This window comes from Corella eumyota, chromosome 7 (genome assembly GCF_963082875.1).
Source record: "Corella eumyota chromosome 7, kaCorEumy4.1, whole genome shotgun sequence".
Taxonomy (NCBI): Eukaryota; Metazoa; Chordata; class Ascidiacea; order Phlebobranchia; family Corellidae; genus Corella; species Corella eumyota.
In genome coordinates, this window is record NC_137496.1 from 3317413 (window position 1) to 3335623 (window position 18211).

General features: G+C 29.6%; 2 protein-coding genes across 4 annotated transcripts; one reads left to right on the plus strand and one right to left on the minus strand.

Annotated features, from left to right (window-relative positions):
• The first annotated feature begins 190 nt into the window (after nt 1-190).
• LOC145760088 (lysine--tRNA ligase-like) lies at nt 191-5691 on the plus strand. 3 transcript variants are annotated; one of them, XM_082573953.1, is made up of 15 exons: nt 191-237; nt 384-489; nt 933-1065; nt 1196-1361; nt 1454-1547; nt 1831-2017; nt 2140-2265; nt 2516-2635; nt 3006-3168; nt 3411-3584; nt 3710-3795; nt 4002-4087; nt 4389-4515; nt 4691-4834; nt 5148-5691. In XM_082573953.1, the coding sequence occupies exons 2-15, from the start codon at nt 434-436 to the stop codon at nt 5235-5237; spliced, it is 1752 nt and encodes a 583-aa protein (XP_082430079.1). In that variant the 5' UTR covers nt 191-237; nt 384-433; the 3' UTR covers nt 5238-5691. The 3 variants fall into 3 exon arrangements, with proteins under 3 accessions (XP_082430079.1, XP_082430081.1, XP_082430080.1); XM_082573955.1 differs by having other exon boundaries at nt 193-237; nt 5125-5261; XM_082573954.1 differs by having other exon boundaries at nt 194-237; nt 5203-5691.
• Nucleotides 5640-8416, minus strand: LOC145759676 (uncharacterized). Its single transcript, XM_082573525.1, has 12 exons — nt 8391-8416; nt 8048-8289; nt 7771-7887; nt 7528-7695; nt 7350-7480; nt 7083-7246; nt 6832-6932; nt 6577-6734; nt 6398-6498; nt 6094-6193; nt 5773-5966; nt 5640-5706 (listed from the first exon to the last, which is right to left on the minus strand). The coding sequence occupies exons 1-12, from the start codon at nt 8414-8416 to the stop codon at nt 5640-5642; spliced, it is 1569 nt and encodes a 522-aa protein (XP_082429651.1).
• Nucleotides 8417-18211: the final 9795 nt, after the last annotated feature.

Consider the following 18211-nt stretch of genomic DNA (forward strand, 5'->3'; position numbering starts at 1 on the left):
TGAGTCATATTATTTGGGTTTTAAATATTTGTTTAGTTTTTTTATTAAAATTGGTGATTTGACAATAATTTAATAAAATTAACATGTTTTAACAAAGCTTTAATTGGAAAATTATTTTATCCTCTATTGCATCCTAAGGCGCCAACTACCGGTCGTGTAAAGTTCAAAATAAATTAAACACGTGTTTGCGATATTTATTGTGATCAACTTGTTGCGTGAGACAAATTCCTTTAAAAAGTAAATAAATAGCAAAATTCTAGTAATAGTAAGTTTAAAAATAGAACTGACGTGTTTCTGTAATAGTAGTATAAAAAAGAGGACTTTGCATCGTATTTTTATCAATAACTTAAAAATCAAGTTGAATTTTTGGTAAATTTCTTTAGAAATTCCGTCTAAATTTTTTTTTACGAATTTTTTGAATTGAAAACAAATTATGGCTGATGCAGCTGCAGTTGCGAATGGTGGCGGAGAAGTAAAGATAAGCAAAAAGTAATTATTTTAAATTTTTGTTACATTTTAGATTATTATAGTTTAATAAATAAATGGTTTTTAAAAATTATTTGTAAAATGGTTTTGGGAGGTCTTTCGTTGCACTTTGTAAAAAGCACTTTTCGGATTTGTAATGCTGTTTTAAGCCGCCCTCAAAATTTAAATTCAAAATTGATATTACATCAAATTGCTGCTTTACATATTGGCTTGAAGCAACATCAAAGTTTATTTAAAAATCGGTAGAATACTATTTTGTTTTGTTGTGTTTTTTATTTTGTATATTATATATTATTTTTAATTTTACAATTATTTTGTTTAACTTCTAGTTTTGAGTGTTGTCATGGAAATCCAATACTATTATTTAATATGTATATATAAATATTGATATATATATATATCTATTATTTTGGCCAAGATTTGTAAATTTTTATTTTTTAATTTAGTGAACAAAAAAGATTACTAAAAGCTCAAAAAAAGGCGGCTGAGAAAGAAGAGAAATTAAAAAACAAAGCTCCTGTGGAAAAAAAAGAAGTAAAAGAAGATAAACAACCCGATGAAGAAACTTTGGATCCCAATGTAAAATAAATTTTTTTTAAATAAATGTAATTTTTACCAATTTACTATTATGTTAAAATCATTCAGTAATATTTGTTACAATTTTTCCCTTCTTTTGTATAAAGAAAAACATGGTAATTTTTTTTTTTAGCAATACTTGCAAATTCGCAAGAATACCATCAAAAGTTTAAGAGAGCAAAATATCGAACCATACCCCCACAAATTTCATGTTTCAATGTCAATCAGTGATTATGTAGAGAAATATAACGATATTGAAACTGGAACTCACGTTAACGATGTAACTGTTAGTCTGGCAGGTATTAACAAATTATTTAACATTCTTAATTTGTCTATTTATTAAGTTTTTAGTATTTAAAATTTGTTTATTGTTTACCAATATTTTTTGTAGGAAGAGTGCATGCAAAAAGGGAAGCTGGTCCTAAACTGTTGTTCTATGATTTAAGAGGGGAGGGGATGAAAGTGCAAGTTATGGCAAATGCAAAGTAAGAAAAAACTTTACCAAAACATAGAATGTTTTATTGTAATTACTACAACATAGTCAATAGCTCACATACCGTTGGGATTTAAACTGTCAAAATAAAAACATAACTCTTAACTAATATTTGCTTGCGATAATTTACACACTCACCACAAATGGTTATATAATTTACTTTGTACACCTATGAATATATATAAATATTCTATTAAGCCCTATCATATATAAATTTTATACAAAATTTTGTGTATTTTTGAATGAAAAATCTTTTAAAATTTTGTTTAATTTAGAATGTACAGCTCCGAGGAGGAATTCTACACCATCAACGAAAGAACAAGAAGGGGTGATATAATCGGGGTTGTTGGTCACCCTGCTAAAACCAAAAAGGGGGAACTGAGCATCGTGCCAAAGAAAATCGAGATCCTAGCCCCATGTCTCCATATGCTGCCCCATTTACATTTTGGGATAAAAGATAAAGTAAATATTATAATTGTTTTTTTGAAATGTTTTGAGAAAATTTAAGGAACATTTAAGATCTTCTTCCTTTTATTTAATTTAATTTATTTTTTTTATTTTTTTCAATTTGTTTTTTATTTAAGGAAACACGATATCGCAAACGATATTTGGATCTCATTATTAACCAAGAAATTCGAAATAAATTTATAACCAGAGCTAAAATTATTGCTTACGTTCGATCTTTTCTTGATCAAATGGGATTTCTAGAGGTAAACAAGCAAATTATTTTTTTAGTTGGATTATTTTTTAAGAATTTTGTAATGTGAACATTAATTTTTTATTTAAAATTTATTTGTTATAGTTTGGTAATGTTATTTGTTTTCTAACAGTTTTTGTAGCATTTTTTTATCATTTTTTAAAAATTATTTTACAATATTTTTTTTTAGTAACTACACATTATTATTTTTTAAATAATTTTATATTTGTAATTTTTGATCATTTATTTTTATTTATACTCAGGTTGAAACTCCAATGATGAACATGATAGCAGGTGGTGCTACAGCAAAACCTTTTATAACTCATCATAACGACTTGGACATGGATTTATACATGAGAGTAGCACCTGAACTTTACCTCAAGGTAATATTCAAATTTTCCATACCAAGTTGTTTACTTTATTGATGTAATGTTAGTATTATAAGAGAGATAAACTTAATTACTTGGATAAGGTTTATTTTATTAATACTTTCTTTTATGGGATATTAAATGATAAATTTTTAAGATCCCATTACAGTTTATAGTTAACCAAACTCATATAAAATACAAGTAGTAAAACCAAAACTGTGTTTATAGAGAAATTCCTTCTTAAATTCCTAACTATATCTAGTACCCTGTTTTTTGTGTATTAAGTTAAACAATTTTGGAAAGTATTTACAAAGACTTATTTATTTTTAATAGATTTGTATAAATTAAAATTTATTTTTTTTTAATAAATTAAGTTTTTTCTAAGATGTTGGTGGTTGGTGGACTTGAAAGAGTTTACGAAATTGGAAGATTATTCAGGAACGAGGGAATTGACATGACTCACAATCCTGAATTCACTTCATGCGAGTTTTATATGGCTTATGCTGATTATGAGGATTTGATGAGAATGACAGAAACCTTAATATCAGGTACAGTCTCCCCACTAAAAATACCTTAGTGGTTATGTGACCTAAAAAAAGGGCTTTAAAATTAAAGGCACATGTGACCCACAAGTGTCTCTAACTCACAAGTGTCCTTAAAATTTTTAACTTACACTTACCTGACATAATTAACACAGAGCTATTGAAGTTTTGAAATCTGAGTCGAAAACATTTTTTGGAATTGAATAACTTTACGAGAAATATTAATTTTTTTAAATCCTATTTTTTAGGTATGGTCAAGAGCATCACGGGTTCTTACAAGGTGACATTTCACCCTGACGGACCCGAGGGTGGCTCTTACGAGGTCGATTATTCACCCCCATTTGCTCGCTTAAGGATGTTACCTGATTTAGAAAAAGAAATTAAAATGCCATTGCCAAAAGCTACAGAGCTTACTACAGAAGGTAATGTTTTAGTTTAATAATAAAACAAACTCTTTGTTAGTTGTACATATGCATGTATATTCAATTTTTATTTTTTTGTTATCTTCTATTAATAAATTTTTGCCTTTTTAAAATTAACTTTTTAGCTGCTCGCAAGCAGTTAGATGACATTTGTGTAAAGCTAGGATGTGAATGCTCTGCCCCAAGAACAACAGCAAGATTGCTTGACAAAGTATGTGATTTATTGTTATTTAAAAAACTAATTAATATAAGTTTTTAAGATCTTAGCATCAGTTGTTGCCCTATTATAGTATGGGAAGGTAAGTTGGTAACTGTATGTACAAATACCAACTGATTATGTTAGTTAGGGAAAAGGTATTAAAGTCAAGTTAGAGAATAAAAATGATTGATTTTAATTATAAAATATTTTTTTTGCAGCTCGTTGGAGATTACTTGGAGGTGAAATGCATTAACCCAACATTTATAATTGAGCACCCTCAAATCATGAGCCCACTTGCTAAATGGTAAGATATAACTTTTTTGCCCATTGCTTTAATGCTGTAGCATCCTTTTGTAAGGCGCTATTACTGGTGTAAACTTCTGCTGAACAAGCACTTTATCAGCAGCTTAATTATCAGGCAATTACAATCTATATTACAATCTATAAAACCCAAACTGACACAGGAAATTCGAGACTGGTTAGGGGTAACTGTGTTACTCTATGTTTAGGTCATGCATTCGACCTTTCCACATCGATGATAAAGCTATGTACAAAAAAAGTCATTTTTTGATTTAATTTAAAATATTTTTTGTTTGTGTTTCAAGGCATAGAAGTGTGGAGGGTTTAACCGAACGATTTGAGTTGTTTGTAAACAAGAAAGAGATTTGTAATGCCTACACTGAGTTAAACGACCCGTTGGTGCAAAGAGAAAGATTTGAACAACAAGCTCTGGTTTGTGCTTCATTATAATCCCCATCTAACATATAAGAGTATAGCTTTTTAATTTTTATTAAGGTTTTTCAACATTGCTTTAGATTACAAATGTGTACTAAACCTTATAGTATAACATAAAGGCTTTAACATTAGTATAAATTCACACACAATGTAAAATATAAATTATTTTTAGGACAAGGCAGCAGGTGATGATGAGGCACAGAGTGTTGACGAAAACTTTTGCACAGCTTTAGAATATGGTCTCCCACCTACTGCAGGATGGGGAATGGGAATTGATAGATTGACCATGTTTCTCACTGATTCCAACAACATCAAGGTAAATCGTTGGATTTAAAACTTATCTTATTGAAAATATATTGTAAATGTTTTATTAATTTCTTGGACCATTTCTTAAACTTATTTATCTTTGATGTGGCAAAGTCGACTTCATGGCCCAAACATAGAGTAACATCAGTTACCCCAATCCAGTCTTGAGTTGACTTTGGCAGTTTAGTATATTAAAAATTATAATTTCCCTATAATTAAACCACTAATTGGACTCTGCAGTAAATTAAGTGTCAGCCACTTACTTGGAGCCCAATTCTTAAACCTAATGTATTTTTTTAGTAAGCATTCTGCAATTTTTATAGCATTTGTCAAGTGTTATGGTTACCCTTTGTTTTCACCTATTATATACTAATAAAGGAGGTGTTGCTATTCCCTGCGATGAAACCGGATGATCAAAAACAAACTTTAGATGAAGCTACAGCAAGCGAGAATGCTTCATAAAGTCGTGTTTAATATTTGTTAAGTAGAGTGGTGAAATCAATTCAGAATTTATGCTTTCGAGATCGAAATTTGAATGTTTATGTACAGTTATAGCTTAAGTTAATAAAGTTTCTGGCTTGACACGATTGATTTTTTCAAACTTAAAAGTTTAAATGTTATTTTTGCTTTCAAAGCTTTTAGTTTATGAGCCAAAAACTTAATTTAGTATGTTTAATTTCTGTTGATGATAAACATTTTGCAAATTGAGTAAAATTGGTACAACACAAACAACTTCTACACAAAGTATCTTAATTTAAAAAACTAAATGTTTTATACGATTTCTTGAGGATTTTTTATAGATGAACTTTTTTAGCCTAGATTTTTGCCGGTTTTGTTAAAGACTTCAAATCAAACTTGCTTGTTTGTACGTTGATGGGTACACTAAAACAAATAATACATGTTATAAATTTTGAAACCTTAAGCATTATATGTTTATATTATATATACCTTTTGAGAAATACAAATTGATGAGGAATCATATCTTTAAGATATTTCGAAGCAAGGTGATCTTCTAGTTCTTTTTCGGTAACTTTACCATTTGGAACGATATATGCAATTATTTTTCTTTTTGATAACTCCCCTGTTACACTTAGAGCACATGCGTTTACACTGGGATGTTTTAAAAGTTGGATCTCTATAGCCTATACAGGAAAAATTATTATAATTTCCCGGGTTTATTTTCCCTAAAATGATTTATTTTGTAGCCCATGGTTGATGGTTATGCGGTATTTTAAAACAGGTTTTTACAAGACTTGTATCTTTGCTTACCTTAATATTAACGCTTCTACCCTTCATCTTTACCATTGAATCACATCTACCCCAAATCTCTAAGTTGTTATCCAATGAAAATCTTCCCACGTCTCCAGTCCTAGAAAAGTTAATGTTAATAATAAACCTAATGATCTAACTTACGCATGTATTGTTGAAGTATTAAAGAAATCATCAATTTTATGACGTCGACTACTGTTGTTAAACCTTACTAAACTAACATTTTCAGTAGCCTGCAATTTTCTTCGTGCAGATTTTAAGTTTTAAAAAAGTTTAAAACTAATATATAAATCCAAGCACTTACTTATAAACAAGCTTTCCATTGGAATTAATTGTAAACGCTCGCTTGGTTTGTTCTGGATCTTTTATGTATTCCTTAGACAAAGCCGGACTTTCAATGTAGATCTACAACAATATATTGAACATCACTTTTTTAAGTACACAAAGAGCTAAAGAAATAAAAATAAAATTTATCAAATTTACTTCGCCTGGCTTGCCAACAGGCACAGGTTGTTTGTAGTCATCTAAAATGTGGGCTGTCACTTCTGCAAACGGTTTTCCAACTGGGCAATACACACTTTCTGATTCTCCACCATTCTCGAAAAACTCGTTTATATCAAGTAGTGCAGCATCGTACGTTTCTATAATAAATTTTATTTTATTAAAATCAGGTAATGTTTTCAAGTTTTTTTGACTTTACTTTTTTTAAACGTTTATTTATATACAGCGCTTACGAACCGGCAGTACTATACAGATTGTACATTTTGGTCCAAGGAAAAGTTGCCAACAGTCGTTTAGCCAAAGTTACTGTCAAAACTTCCCCGCAGACCAGAAGATATCTGTAAACAATAATGCAAAAATATGATTACCATCAACAAATTCCAAAAAAGCAAAACAATGCCAGCTAAAAGGCTATTATTGTTAGACACTTTTTTGGAAAATTTAATTTAGTATAGCCAAATACTTCTAACAAATAAAATGTATTTTACTTTATAGACAAATAGTCGTCAGGATTAAAGTTAGGATCCATCAGCATTTGTTCAAAACGTGATGGTGTAATTAGGATTCTTGTTATAGAATTTTGCTTGACACATTGTCCAAGCAATTCGTTGTCGTTCATTGTAGATTCATCCATTATAAATGCTGTAACTCCCTATGTAACAACATTAGGGTTATTTTTAGTAAAATGGTTAAGTCCGGTGCTTTACATAAATACTCTTGTACCAAAACTGTATTATTTTCTGAACTTTATTAACCTTTAACAAAGGCCGCATCACTTCCCATGAAAGAAACAAGCAACATCCATAGACTTCGTTTTCTTCGAAGGGTATCATCTCATGAACATAGTTGTATGAATACAGCGGAGAATATTGTCGACATAACATAGCTAATATATTTCAAAAATTTTGTCAATTGCATCTTAATAAAACATACCAAAGTAACCAATATTACCCTTTGGCTTTCCAGTTGTCCCAGATGTATAAGCAACAAATGCAACATCGTCAAATTTACAATTAGGAAATTCAACTTTTAAGTCGCAATCAGAATTAAGAATTCGATTCGTCCAATCTCCGTCCATTACGAAAGATGGAACGTTTACACCTGAATATATATATTTGTAACAAATTTACCATCTACGCTATGGTTTATACATGTTTTCTTACTGTATTAATGTACCTTTAAGTTGTGGGGATGTAGTTACCGATGCTATAAAGCACACTGGTTTTACTTTCGTGCACATTTCGTTGATCGCACCTGTTGCAGCTGGGGGATATAGATTCATATAAGCCCCACCTTTAAAATTTTTGATTAGTTTAAATTATTTTGTTTATAAAGTTTGATTTTTTTACTTCTTTATACAAGAAGCCATTAAGGTTAGAAAAATATAAAATGTTAAAGTTAGACGTTCTAAACTTATTAAAGTTTTCAAAATCGCCTATGTTAAGGGACCTACCTGATTTTATTATAGCAATATTTGCTATTACATATTCAATGGATACTTCCATGAATATTGGGACAACTGAAGAATTTATTTTAACACCAAACTTAACTATAAGATATCTGGCCAAAAGGGTGGTTAGTTCATCCAACTCTCGAAAAGTGTAAGATATCTGGCCGTCTTGCAAGGCAACCTGATTAGGTGTCAATTCAACTTGACTTTGAAACCATTTAGACAGAAATTCGTGTTTTTTATAGCTTGAAAAAATAATAATAAATTGATTCACAAACTTTTTTTAAAAGCTGTTATGTATTTAAAACTCTATTTTAGATCAGGATTTTATAAATATTTTGCTTACTTCAATGCTTCTTCTTGACAATTCATCTTAAACAGCAAAATGCTTTGGTTTCTTTCAGCGACTAACTCCCAACAACTTTTTTAAATTGATAAAAAATAAACCTCTTGTTAAAAATTAAAAAAAAGTAGACAAGCTAAACTAATTTCCTAAGTGTCCAATTTGTTTTCCCGTTCACCATATCCGTTTGCTTTCTGTTTTACCACATGTTTCCTATCCATGGTTTCAGCAAACCTTTTAGTAATTAATAATGCACATGTAAATTTAAGGTTGATCTTTTTAATGGAAATTTAAATATAGTCCTAATTTAAATATTTTAGCATTTTGTGTTACTTTGCGTTTTGTGGATCAATCTCTGTTTGTTGGTTTGCCAAATATCGGTTTCAGTTTTTGATAAAAATTATTAAACTAGCATTGCCTGATATTGTAGAGTTACTAGATTTTATTGTTGTAGTTATTTTGGTTGGTTATTTGGTTTAACTGTTTAATTTGATTTGACTCCGTTTACCGACTTATTTATTATGATTATATTTGGTTTGGTATTTTGTTTAAGTTTTAGTTATAAACGACAAGACGTTAACAGTAATACTTTTATTGTAATACGGCAAAACACTTACACGGTTTGATTAAAAGTTACGTTACAAGATCAGCTAGATCGCTAGACTGACGTTAAAGTAACAGTACGGTTTGTAGGTCCAGTTATTGCGAGATGCGACGGTAGCCAACTATCGCTAGATTGGCCCGACGATGTAACGATGACCAACTATCGGTAGATTGGTGAAGAATGTTTAAATTGTTCCAGTATTTATAGCACAACCGAAAGGCAATAAAGGTTCGTTCGTTGTAAAGCCGCTGACCTTCTACGTACAGGTTACGTGGCTAATTCTCGTTAAGGGCGATTTTAGAGTACATTGTTTGAAGTTGACGCCCGTTGTAACAAGAATAATTGTTGTACGTGTCCGGTCAATGACATTAAACTAGCTTGAACTTAGAATTGATTGTAATAGGCTTATTACAATTGATTCTACAATATATAAACGATACATGCATTTTCCTTTTTGGTTAATAAAAATACAAGTTGTTCTTACATGCAATGTTACTGCACGTAAAGAGTCCCGACTAAAAAATCTAGAAAGCTGTTTTACCACTGTAAGGTTTTATTAATGTTTTAAAGTGTTTATGATTAAGGATAATAGTGACGTGATGGGGTGGTTTAATTTAGGTTATAGATTGTTGATTTGGGGTCACCACAGATTCTATCATAGCCTTTATTGCTAAAGTCTATAATAAATCTCACTGTTTAATTAGTTAATTGTTTAACACTTCGTAAATACCTAAGTTTTCTGATTAATTTAACCTGATAATAACAAACTTTTAATTAAGGATTGCGAGTAATATTGGAAACCCAAATAATAAAAAATAGATCTATTTGATAAATAAAATATGGTTTGAACTTATTTGATTATTTGTAGCATTAATTTTTATAAATAAAAAAAGATATGCATAAACGTTAACTAATAATATTACATATTTTGATTTTTACTAAACAAACAACTATATTATACAAACAAAAGTTTATATTTTAACCCAGTATTTATTTGTCAATATCAGGATATACATTAAACTAAATTTTAAATTCCTAAAATTGATTTTTGATTTTTATTAAATAAACAAGCATTTAAATATGTTAAATAAACGAAAATCCTTTTTTAAATATGTTTTTTAACTACTTATATTATAAAATGCATTATACTTAATTTTTAATGCTTAATACCAAACTTTAATATTTAATAAACAAACAAGAATTTAAATATAATAAAAAAATTTTAAATTTGAAAACCTAATAACGATCTTTAAATTTTAATAAATAAACAAGCAATTAGCAATAAGTAATAATTAAATTTTAAAAATAACAGGATTGGAATACAATATTATTATAAACAACATATTAAAATTTTAGAACTTTATATTTACATGATCAAAAGTAAGAATTATAAAAATAATACTGACAATAACAATATGTTTCGAAATCTAAGATTTCGAACCATGATAATAAAAATACTGACAATAACAATATGTTTCGAAACCTAAAATTTCGAACTACAATTACAGATTGTAGATATGAACAAGGTAAGCTTACGGAAATTTTAAAAGTTTTGTTTGCATGGCCACCAAATTATTACAATACAATAGTTAATTGAATAAAATAGCGCCATAAATAGGTTAGGAAATGTTTCGTCTATTTAACTAGTGAATGATTTATTTAAGTTGCTAATTTTAAATATTTTGTTGTACTTTTGCTTCGTATTTGGGCAATATAATAGTGTCATCACTAGCACAACTAACACACAATAACAAAATAATACGATAAGCTAACATCACCCAATGCTAAAACGATAGTCATCATGCTTTAGTTGCTGAAACATGAACAATATGGACATTTAAAATGTTGTCAAACATAATTACTCCTAACTTACAAACTTTTTTGGTTATGCTTTTAATATTAAAGTAACAGTAAAACATTAAACCTGTAACAAATCGGAACCCGGCAGCACGGGGTTGGGTACCGGGACCTCTTCTATTCCTTTTGGTCTCCCCCCGCCCCCAGTCCAAACACTCAAACCTGCACCTGGAAAGCTCCTGGAAGAGGACTCAGAACTCCCATTCGGAGATGCGGCGCGGGCCAGGAAAGGTTTCTTTCGCAACGTCATGGTATCCTAGGACGTCGGTCTGGTATAGTGTCGTGCTGTTCTACAGGCTATTTAGTTGCACAAGGTATAACTTAATCAAAAGTAACGGAAACAAAACTATGGTAATTACAAACGTATACATTAATTCTATTCAAGATCAATTAATTATATTTACGTGACATTAAAGCAATACTACCAGTTACCTAAACCCGGTCGGTCTAGCTAATTGGAAAGCATAAAGAACAAAATGGTTTAATGATTATACGTGTTTAATTGGTTAAAATATTTTGGCTTGGTATTTTTAATGGTCTAACAACGATGGCATTTACAAAACTGCTATTTTTAATATGGTTACAACATACGAAATATGTTGTAACCAGCGCACCACAACTTGTGATTTTTATGTTATTTTTTATTAAACTAATATTTAAACCAAGTTTTAATAATTATTATTTTAATAAACTACGTACATGTTATGTAATTCACAACTTGTTTAAGAATCATAACTACCTTTTTAGGATTGCAGTTTTAACATAATTGCCAGGCTACCATTAAAAAGCGGTCGTGCCTTCTCTGCAAACGTTTAGGACTTAAGGAACAGGCATGACGTTTAGTTAATTTATTTTTGCTATTTTTTGTAGTTGAATATTTATTAAAAATAAAAAAAACTTGTTTTGAGTCTTATATTTATAAAATAATAATAAAAATGTGTTTGGAAACTAACAAACATTGGATTTCGATTTATTAAATTAAGAAAGGGAAATAATATAATTTACTATAGCTTTAGCTAGGTCTGTTATAAAGCATAGAAACTTAAAATTTTCCACTAAGCGAGGCGCAAGGAACGTGACGTCATTATTAGTGCGCCTCCTCGAAAATTTCCTCTACCACGAGGTCTCGGGTGCAAATTTTAATTAGTTAACACGTACAGACTAAACAGAGATTTTATTACCAAATAAGGTTATAAAATGTAGATAAATCCAGCTGTGATTTTTTAATTAAGCAAGGGAATGCTACGTCGTAATTGGTGCGTCTCCCCGAGAAATTCCTTTAACACACGAGGTTGCATCATAATCAGAAATTCCTAGTGATGCAACGTAATGCGCTACGTTAACGCACGTACAAGTTGTTTATTCGTATTTTAAGACGTTAATTGTTACAAATAATTATTAAAAAGTAAATAAACATAAAGATGTTATAACAGGGGATTAGTTTGTGTTGCTATATTAACATTTTTATGAATTGTTTAAACGATTTAAGCAAATGTATTTTAAGTGACAAGACGCGCCATGCACGTACACATAACACGTGAGGGTCACGTGACTTGGTGTTTCGTGGCAAATTTGAATTGAAATCGGAATTTTAGTTCTTTCTAGATGGACTCCCGAGGTGAGCAGACGTTTTTATCAGGGATTTTTAGTTCGTTTTTTTTGAAGTTTATCATTAACAATATTAAGTGTGGCATATTATAAGCAGTTAATAATCAAATATAAATATATTTTGTATAAAAAAAAACACGAATTTAAAATTTTTTTTTTTTTTTTTTAGAAGTTAGTGAAGTTAAATTTGCTCCTGTGAGATCTTGCGTTCAAGTGTTCTGAACACTGTTCCGGGTATGTTAACTTCGATTAATTAATTTAAAATTATTTTTAACGTTTAACTAATCCAACGTTACTGTTAAAACTTCTCCGCAAACCAGAAGATATCTTTAAAAAATAAATGCAAAAACTTGATTAACACAAACATAAATTAATAAAGCAAAAAAAAGGCAAAAAAGACAACATTGTGTAACATAAGCCTAAAAAATTAAAATAATTAAATCTAAAAAGTTATTCAAAAAATGAAAATTATTTTACTTTATTGACAAAAAGTCGTCAGGATTAAAGTTGGGGTCCATCAACATTTGTTCAAAGCGTGATGGTGTAATTAGGATTCTTGTTATAAAATTTTGTTTGACACATTGTCCAAACAACTTGTTATCGGACATTATAGACTTAAAAATCACGAATGCTGTGATCCCCTATTTAATAACAGTTGGATTATTTTTAAATTTCAAAAAATGGTTTCTAATATTTGACAAACTCTACTTCTACTGACCTTTAGTAAAGGCCGCATTATTTCCCACGGAAGAAATATGCAACAACCATATACTTCGCTTTCTTCGAAAGGAATTATCTCATGGACATAGTTGTAGGAATAAAGCGGGGGTATTTGCCGACATAACAAAGCTAAAAACAATTAGTCGATTGTATCTTGTCCTTAATTATTTAAAATTTATGTAAGTTTTTTGATTGGTCAGTGTTCGTGTAATCTATGTAACGGTATTTTTAATTCTTCTCAAATTAAATGTTATCGTAACTAAAATAAGTATAGGTAACCAATATTACCTTTTGGCTTTCCAGTTGTGCCAGATGTATAAGCAACAAATGCAACATCATCAACCTTACAAACAGGCAATTCAACTTTCAAATCGCAGTCTGAGTTAAGAATTCGATTCGTCCAATCTCCGTCCATTACAAAAAAAGGAACGTTTACACCTGAATATAATTAAAACTTAACAAACTAATTATTGTTATATGTTTTTGTGAGAAAAGTAGTAATATGTTATTAAAAAGAAAAGTTATATTGTAAGTAAAAGTACCTTTTAGTTTCGGGGATGTTTTCATTGATGCTATAAAACACACTGGTTCAACAGTTGTGCACATTTCTTGAATTGCACCAGTAGCCGTTGCAGGATAGAGATTCATATAAGCCCCACCTTAAAAAGTTAGTTTTGTTTAATATTATTAATTCTTAACTAGTTTTGTATTTGCACCATAAGTTATTGCTTTATAATAGTTAAGGAATATTATGAAAGACAGACTTTTTATTACAATTTTAATTTAAAAAATGACCAAGTTATTTGTTTACCCGATTTTATTATAGCAATGTTTGCTATTGCATATTCAATGGATACTTCCATATAAATTGGAACAACTGAAGAATTAATTTTAACACCAAAGTTAACTATAAGATATTTGAAGAGTGGTAAGTTCATCCAACTCTCGAAAAGTGAATGATTTGTTGCCGTCTTGCAAGGCAACTTGATTAGGTGTCAATTCAACTTGATTTTGAAACCATTTAGAAAGGCTTCCGTGATTTTTATAGCTAAAGGACAAAATAAATTAGTTTCAGAATCCTACTTAAAGGCTACTTTTGTATATAAAACAAAATTTATATCAGAAATCCAAGAACATTTGGCTTACTTTAGTATATTTTCTTGGGAATTCATCTTAATCAATAAACTGTCTTAATTTGTTGAATTAACCTTTTTTAAATACTTTTTTCAAGAAAAATAATTTCATTTAAAATTTTCTTGAATAAATTTTAATTTTTCTAGTTTAGTAATGTTACTCCTTTCTTTCCTATACATACGTAGTTGATGCTTCTCTACCACATGTTTCCGGTCCATGGTTTTCGCAAGCTTGAAGATAAAATTTTTAATTTAAACACAAGCAAATTGAAATTTACTATTTTTATTTGTTGTTTTAATTAAATTTTAAAATCCTTAAATGATTATTGTAAATTTTTAGTTTGATTTAACATATAAAAATTATTTGGTTTTGTTCATGTTGCTTTACGTTTTGTGAGCCATTATCCATTGGTTGGTTGTAACGTGAACTCGTGTTTAAATACCAAAATTCGACCAGCCTAGTTTGAAATTTAACTTACAACTTGTCGGCATAAATGCACTCGAATAACGTTGGTAGGTTTTAATAAAACTGTGTATAACTGCATTCAGTAAGTCTAAATTCAAATTTGAACAATGTTACGTACTTTTCGTCTAGTTACTGCCGTACTTATTCGACAACTCATAAACTAGTACAGAGTTTAGTATATAACATTTATTTACCAAATATAGGCTAGCACCGCAACGACCAAACACAACCGTTCAGCAGATTCTTCAAAACGTAACCCTTTTCAATGTAACACAACATATTTAACGTAGTAATTCGCGCTTAAACTTAACACGCCTTATCAGAAGGTGTCAAGATAGATAAATATTTTACTAGACAAGTACAACAAAGATTGGGTTAACTGGGACGTTTACGCATGTTTGTTACAAAATGTTTAAATTGGACAACATATAAATTTAAGCAACCACATATGTTAATTGCAATATTATTAATAATTTAGTTGGTAGAAAGCAAAATGTGTTACTGTTTTAATGATTTTCCAACTTTATAGCAATCTTGAGTTTTTAATGTTTTGGGGATAAATTTATTTATAGAAACAGCTGGATTTAATCCAAAACATTCGTCATCAATATTGGAAAACGGCGTGATTTTGATTTTATAAAAACATCATTCCTTTAGTTTACTTGTTTTTGTAGATTTCTAATTCTAAATTTTAAATATTTGTTCAAATAATATAGCAATAAATAGTGTTTTGAATTTTGTTATTTTTTAAGCAATCTGTTTTCCGTTGTTCCGTATAATAACTAAAAAATGGAGGCAAATGAAGAAACAGTTTCAGAACTTGTTTTTTTGCGTAAAATGGTTTATCGTTTAAATGCAGCACTTTCGAAACACCATGAACACGACCAGTTTAACATAGATGAGCCAAAAGTAAGCAAAATTTCACAGTTTTAAGTAGTATTTATTTAAAAATCTGACAATTTGTAAACCGGCAGCGTTGTGTAGTGGTAAGAACACTTGCTACTCCATACATGGGGTCGTGGGTTCAATCCCCACTGATCTCATGCTGTAGCGCCCTTAAGTAAGGTGCTATAAACGGTATGAACTCCTGCTGAGCCAGCAATTAATCAGCAGCTTAATTACTGGGCAATTACAATCTATAATATCCTAAACTGCCACAGGCAACTAGAGACGAATGCCAGACACTTCGGCCCCCGGACACTTCGGCCAAAATTTTTTTTAAAACAGCCGGGAATTTTGCATTTTAATTACCGCGAGAAATTTTATTTTCGCGTAGTTATATACAGTTTTTTAGACAGTATTTGAAAAAAAATAAGCAGTAAATTAATATTTTTTTAATAATAATGTGCAAGAACATGTAACCTTTTTCAATTTTACAAACTAAAACCTATAAAAAATTAATTTTGAAAGCGCGCGCTTTTAGGCGACACAAGGAGATGCATTATGATATCTCGTATTTTGCGAAATAAGGGCCGTCTTTCTAAACGATATTTGAAGAAAATAGATCATTAATTAATCATTTTTTATACTGAGGAATGTGCATAACTATGTTATTAGTTATTGTCCGTGTTAATGTATATAAATTCATAAACTAAAACACAAAGAATGAAACGTTTAAAGAGTTGCCAGAAGATTTGTCCTGCAAAAAACGGCGGGGAGTCGGCGATGAAATTCCTGTGTATAAAATCAGCGTAAGACCATATTTTACCGTAAAGAAATGGTGTTAAGAGCCCTGCAGTTTATTAACTATTTTATAAGTCAAAAAAATATATTTAAGGGGTATATTAATATATAATTTAAGGAACAATGTGTTTGCATTGTATTTTTGTTAACGGTTATTTAAAAAGCTGATGCTCATTAAGCTGTGCACTTTATTTAATGAAGCGTTTCCATAACTTTTTATACCAAACTAAATTGTTTGTATTCTCAATTTAATTTTATTGGAAAGCCTAACCCTGGTTTTCCTAACCCTAATCGAGCTCAAGCCCTAGCTCATGCGGTTTTAAAATGAAAAGCGAGATTCGTGACGTCACGATATTTGCGTAAATTTTAAATGACTTTTCAAGTCATTAAACAAAATTTTATTAAAATTATTTTATCATTTACCTTTTGTTAATAAATTTAAATATCTTTTTTATTAATTATTTTAATGTATGCAAGTTTTTATAAATTCCTAAAGAAATTAAGTATTGATAAATTATTACATGAAAGCCTTGATGTTTTATAATTTATTACGTGATGAAGCATTTAACACCAAACATTTTAATGCAGAAAAATGTCATAAAGAAGTCTTTTAAAAAAACTTGTATGATAAACATATGTTGTTTGTGTTAATGACTTAGTCGAAGAAAAAATATTTAAAATTGCCATGGTCGATGGACCATATAACATCAATCTTCTGTGCTTTTAAATTATTCTATTTTTGTTAATGACTTTAAATCAAATTTGCTTGATTGTAGGTTGATAGGAACACTAAAAAAACAAATAATACATGTTATTGTAACCCTTTGCTTTATTTATATATTTTAATCGCACCTTTTGAGAAATACGAATTTATCAGGAGTCAAAACTTTCAGATATTTCGAGGCAAGGTGATCTTCCAGTTCTTTTTCAGTGACTTTACCATTTGGAACGATATATGCAGTAACTTTTCGTTTTGATAACTCTCCTGTTACACTTAGAGCACATGCGTTTACACTGGGATGTTTTAAAAGTTGGATTTCGATAGCCTATACAGAATTAAGAACTTTTTTAAAAGGTTGCGATAAACTAAAGCAATTTATTTCTTCTAGAAACGTTTATTTTGTAGCCCACTGTTTGTTGTTATACGGTATTTCGAAATAATTAACACCACTTTTCTTGCTTACTTTTAAATTAACGCTTCTACCCTGCACTTTTACCATTGGATCACATCTACCCCAAATTTCTAAGTTGTTATCCAAAGAAAATCTTCCCACGTCTCCAGTTCTTAATTAGAAAATGTTATTTTTAATCTTAAAAGATTATTTACACATGCAAAGTTTACTTACTTATAGACAAAATGTCCATTTGAATTGATTGAAAACGCCTTTTTGGTTTGACCTGGAGCTTTTAAGTATTTAATAGATAAAGCCGGACTTTCAATGTAGATCTACAGAAACATAAAAACGTAGGCAAAGAACTAAAAAATTAAAGATATTATTTATCAAATTTACTTCGCCTGGCTTGCCAACAGGCATAGGTTGTTTTTGATCATTAAAAATGTGAGCTGTGACTCCTGCAAACAGTTTTCCAACTGGGCAATACACGCTTTCTGATCCTCCACCATTTTCAAAAAACTCATTTATATAAAGTATAGCGGCATCGTACGTTTCTATAATAAGTTTTAATTTATTAAAAGAAATCGACTTTTTTGCTATTTTAAGTTTTTATATTTATACGTAGCCTCCACAAACCG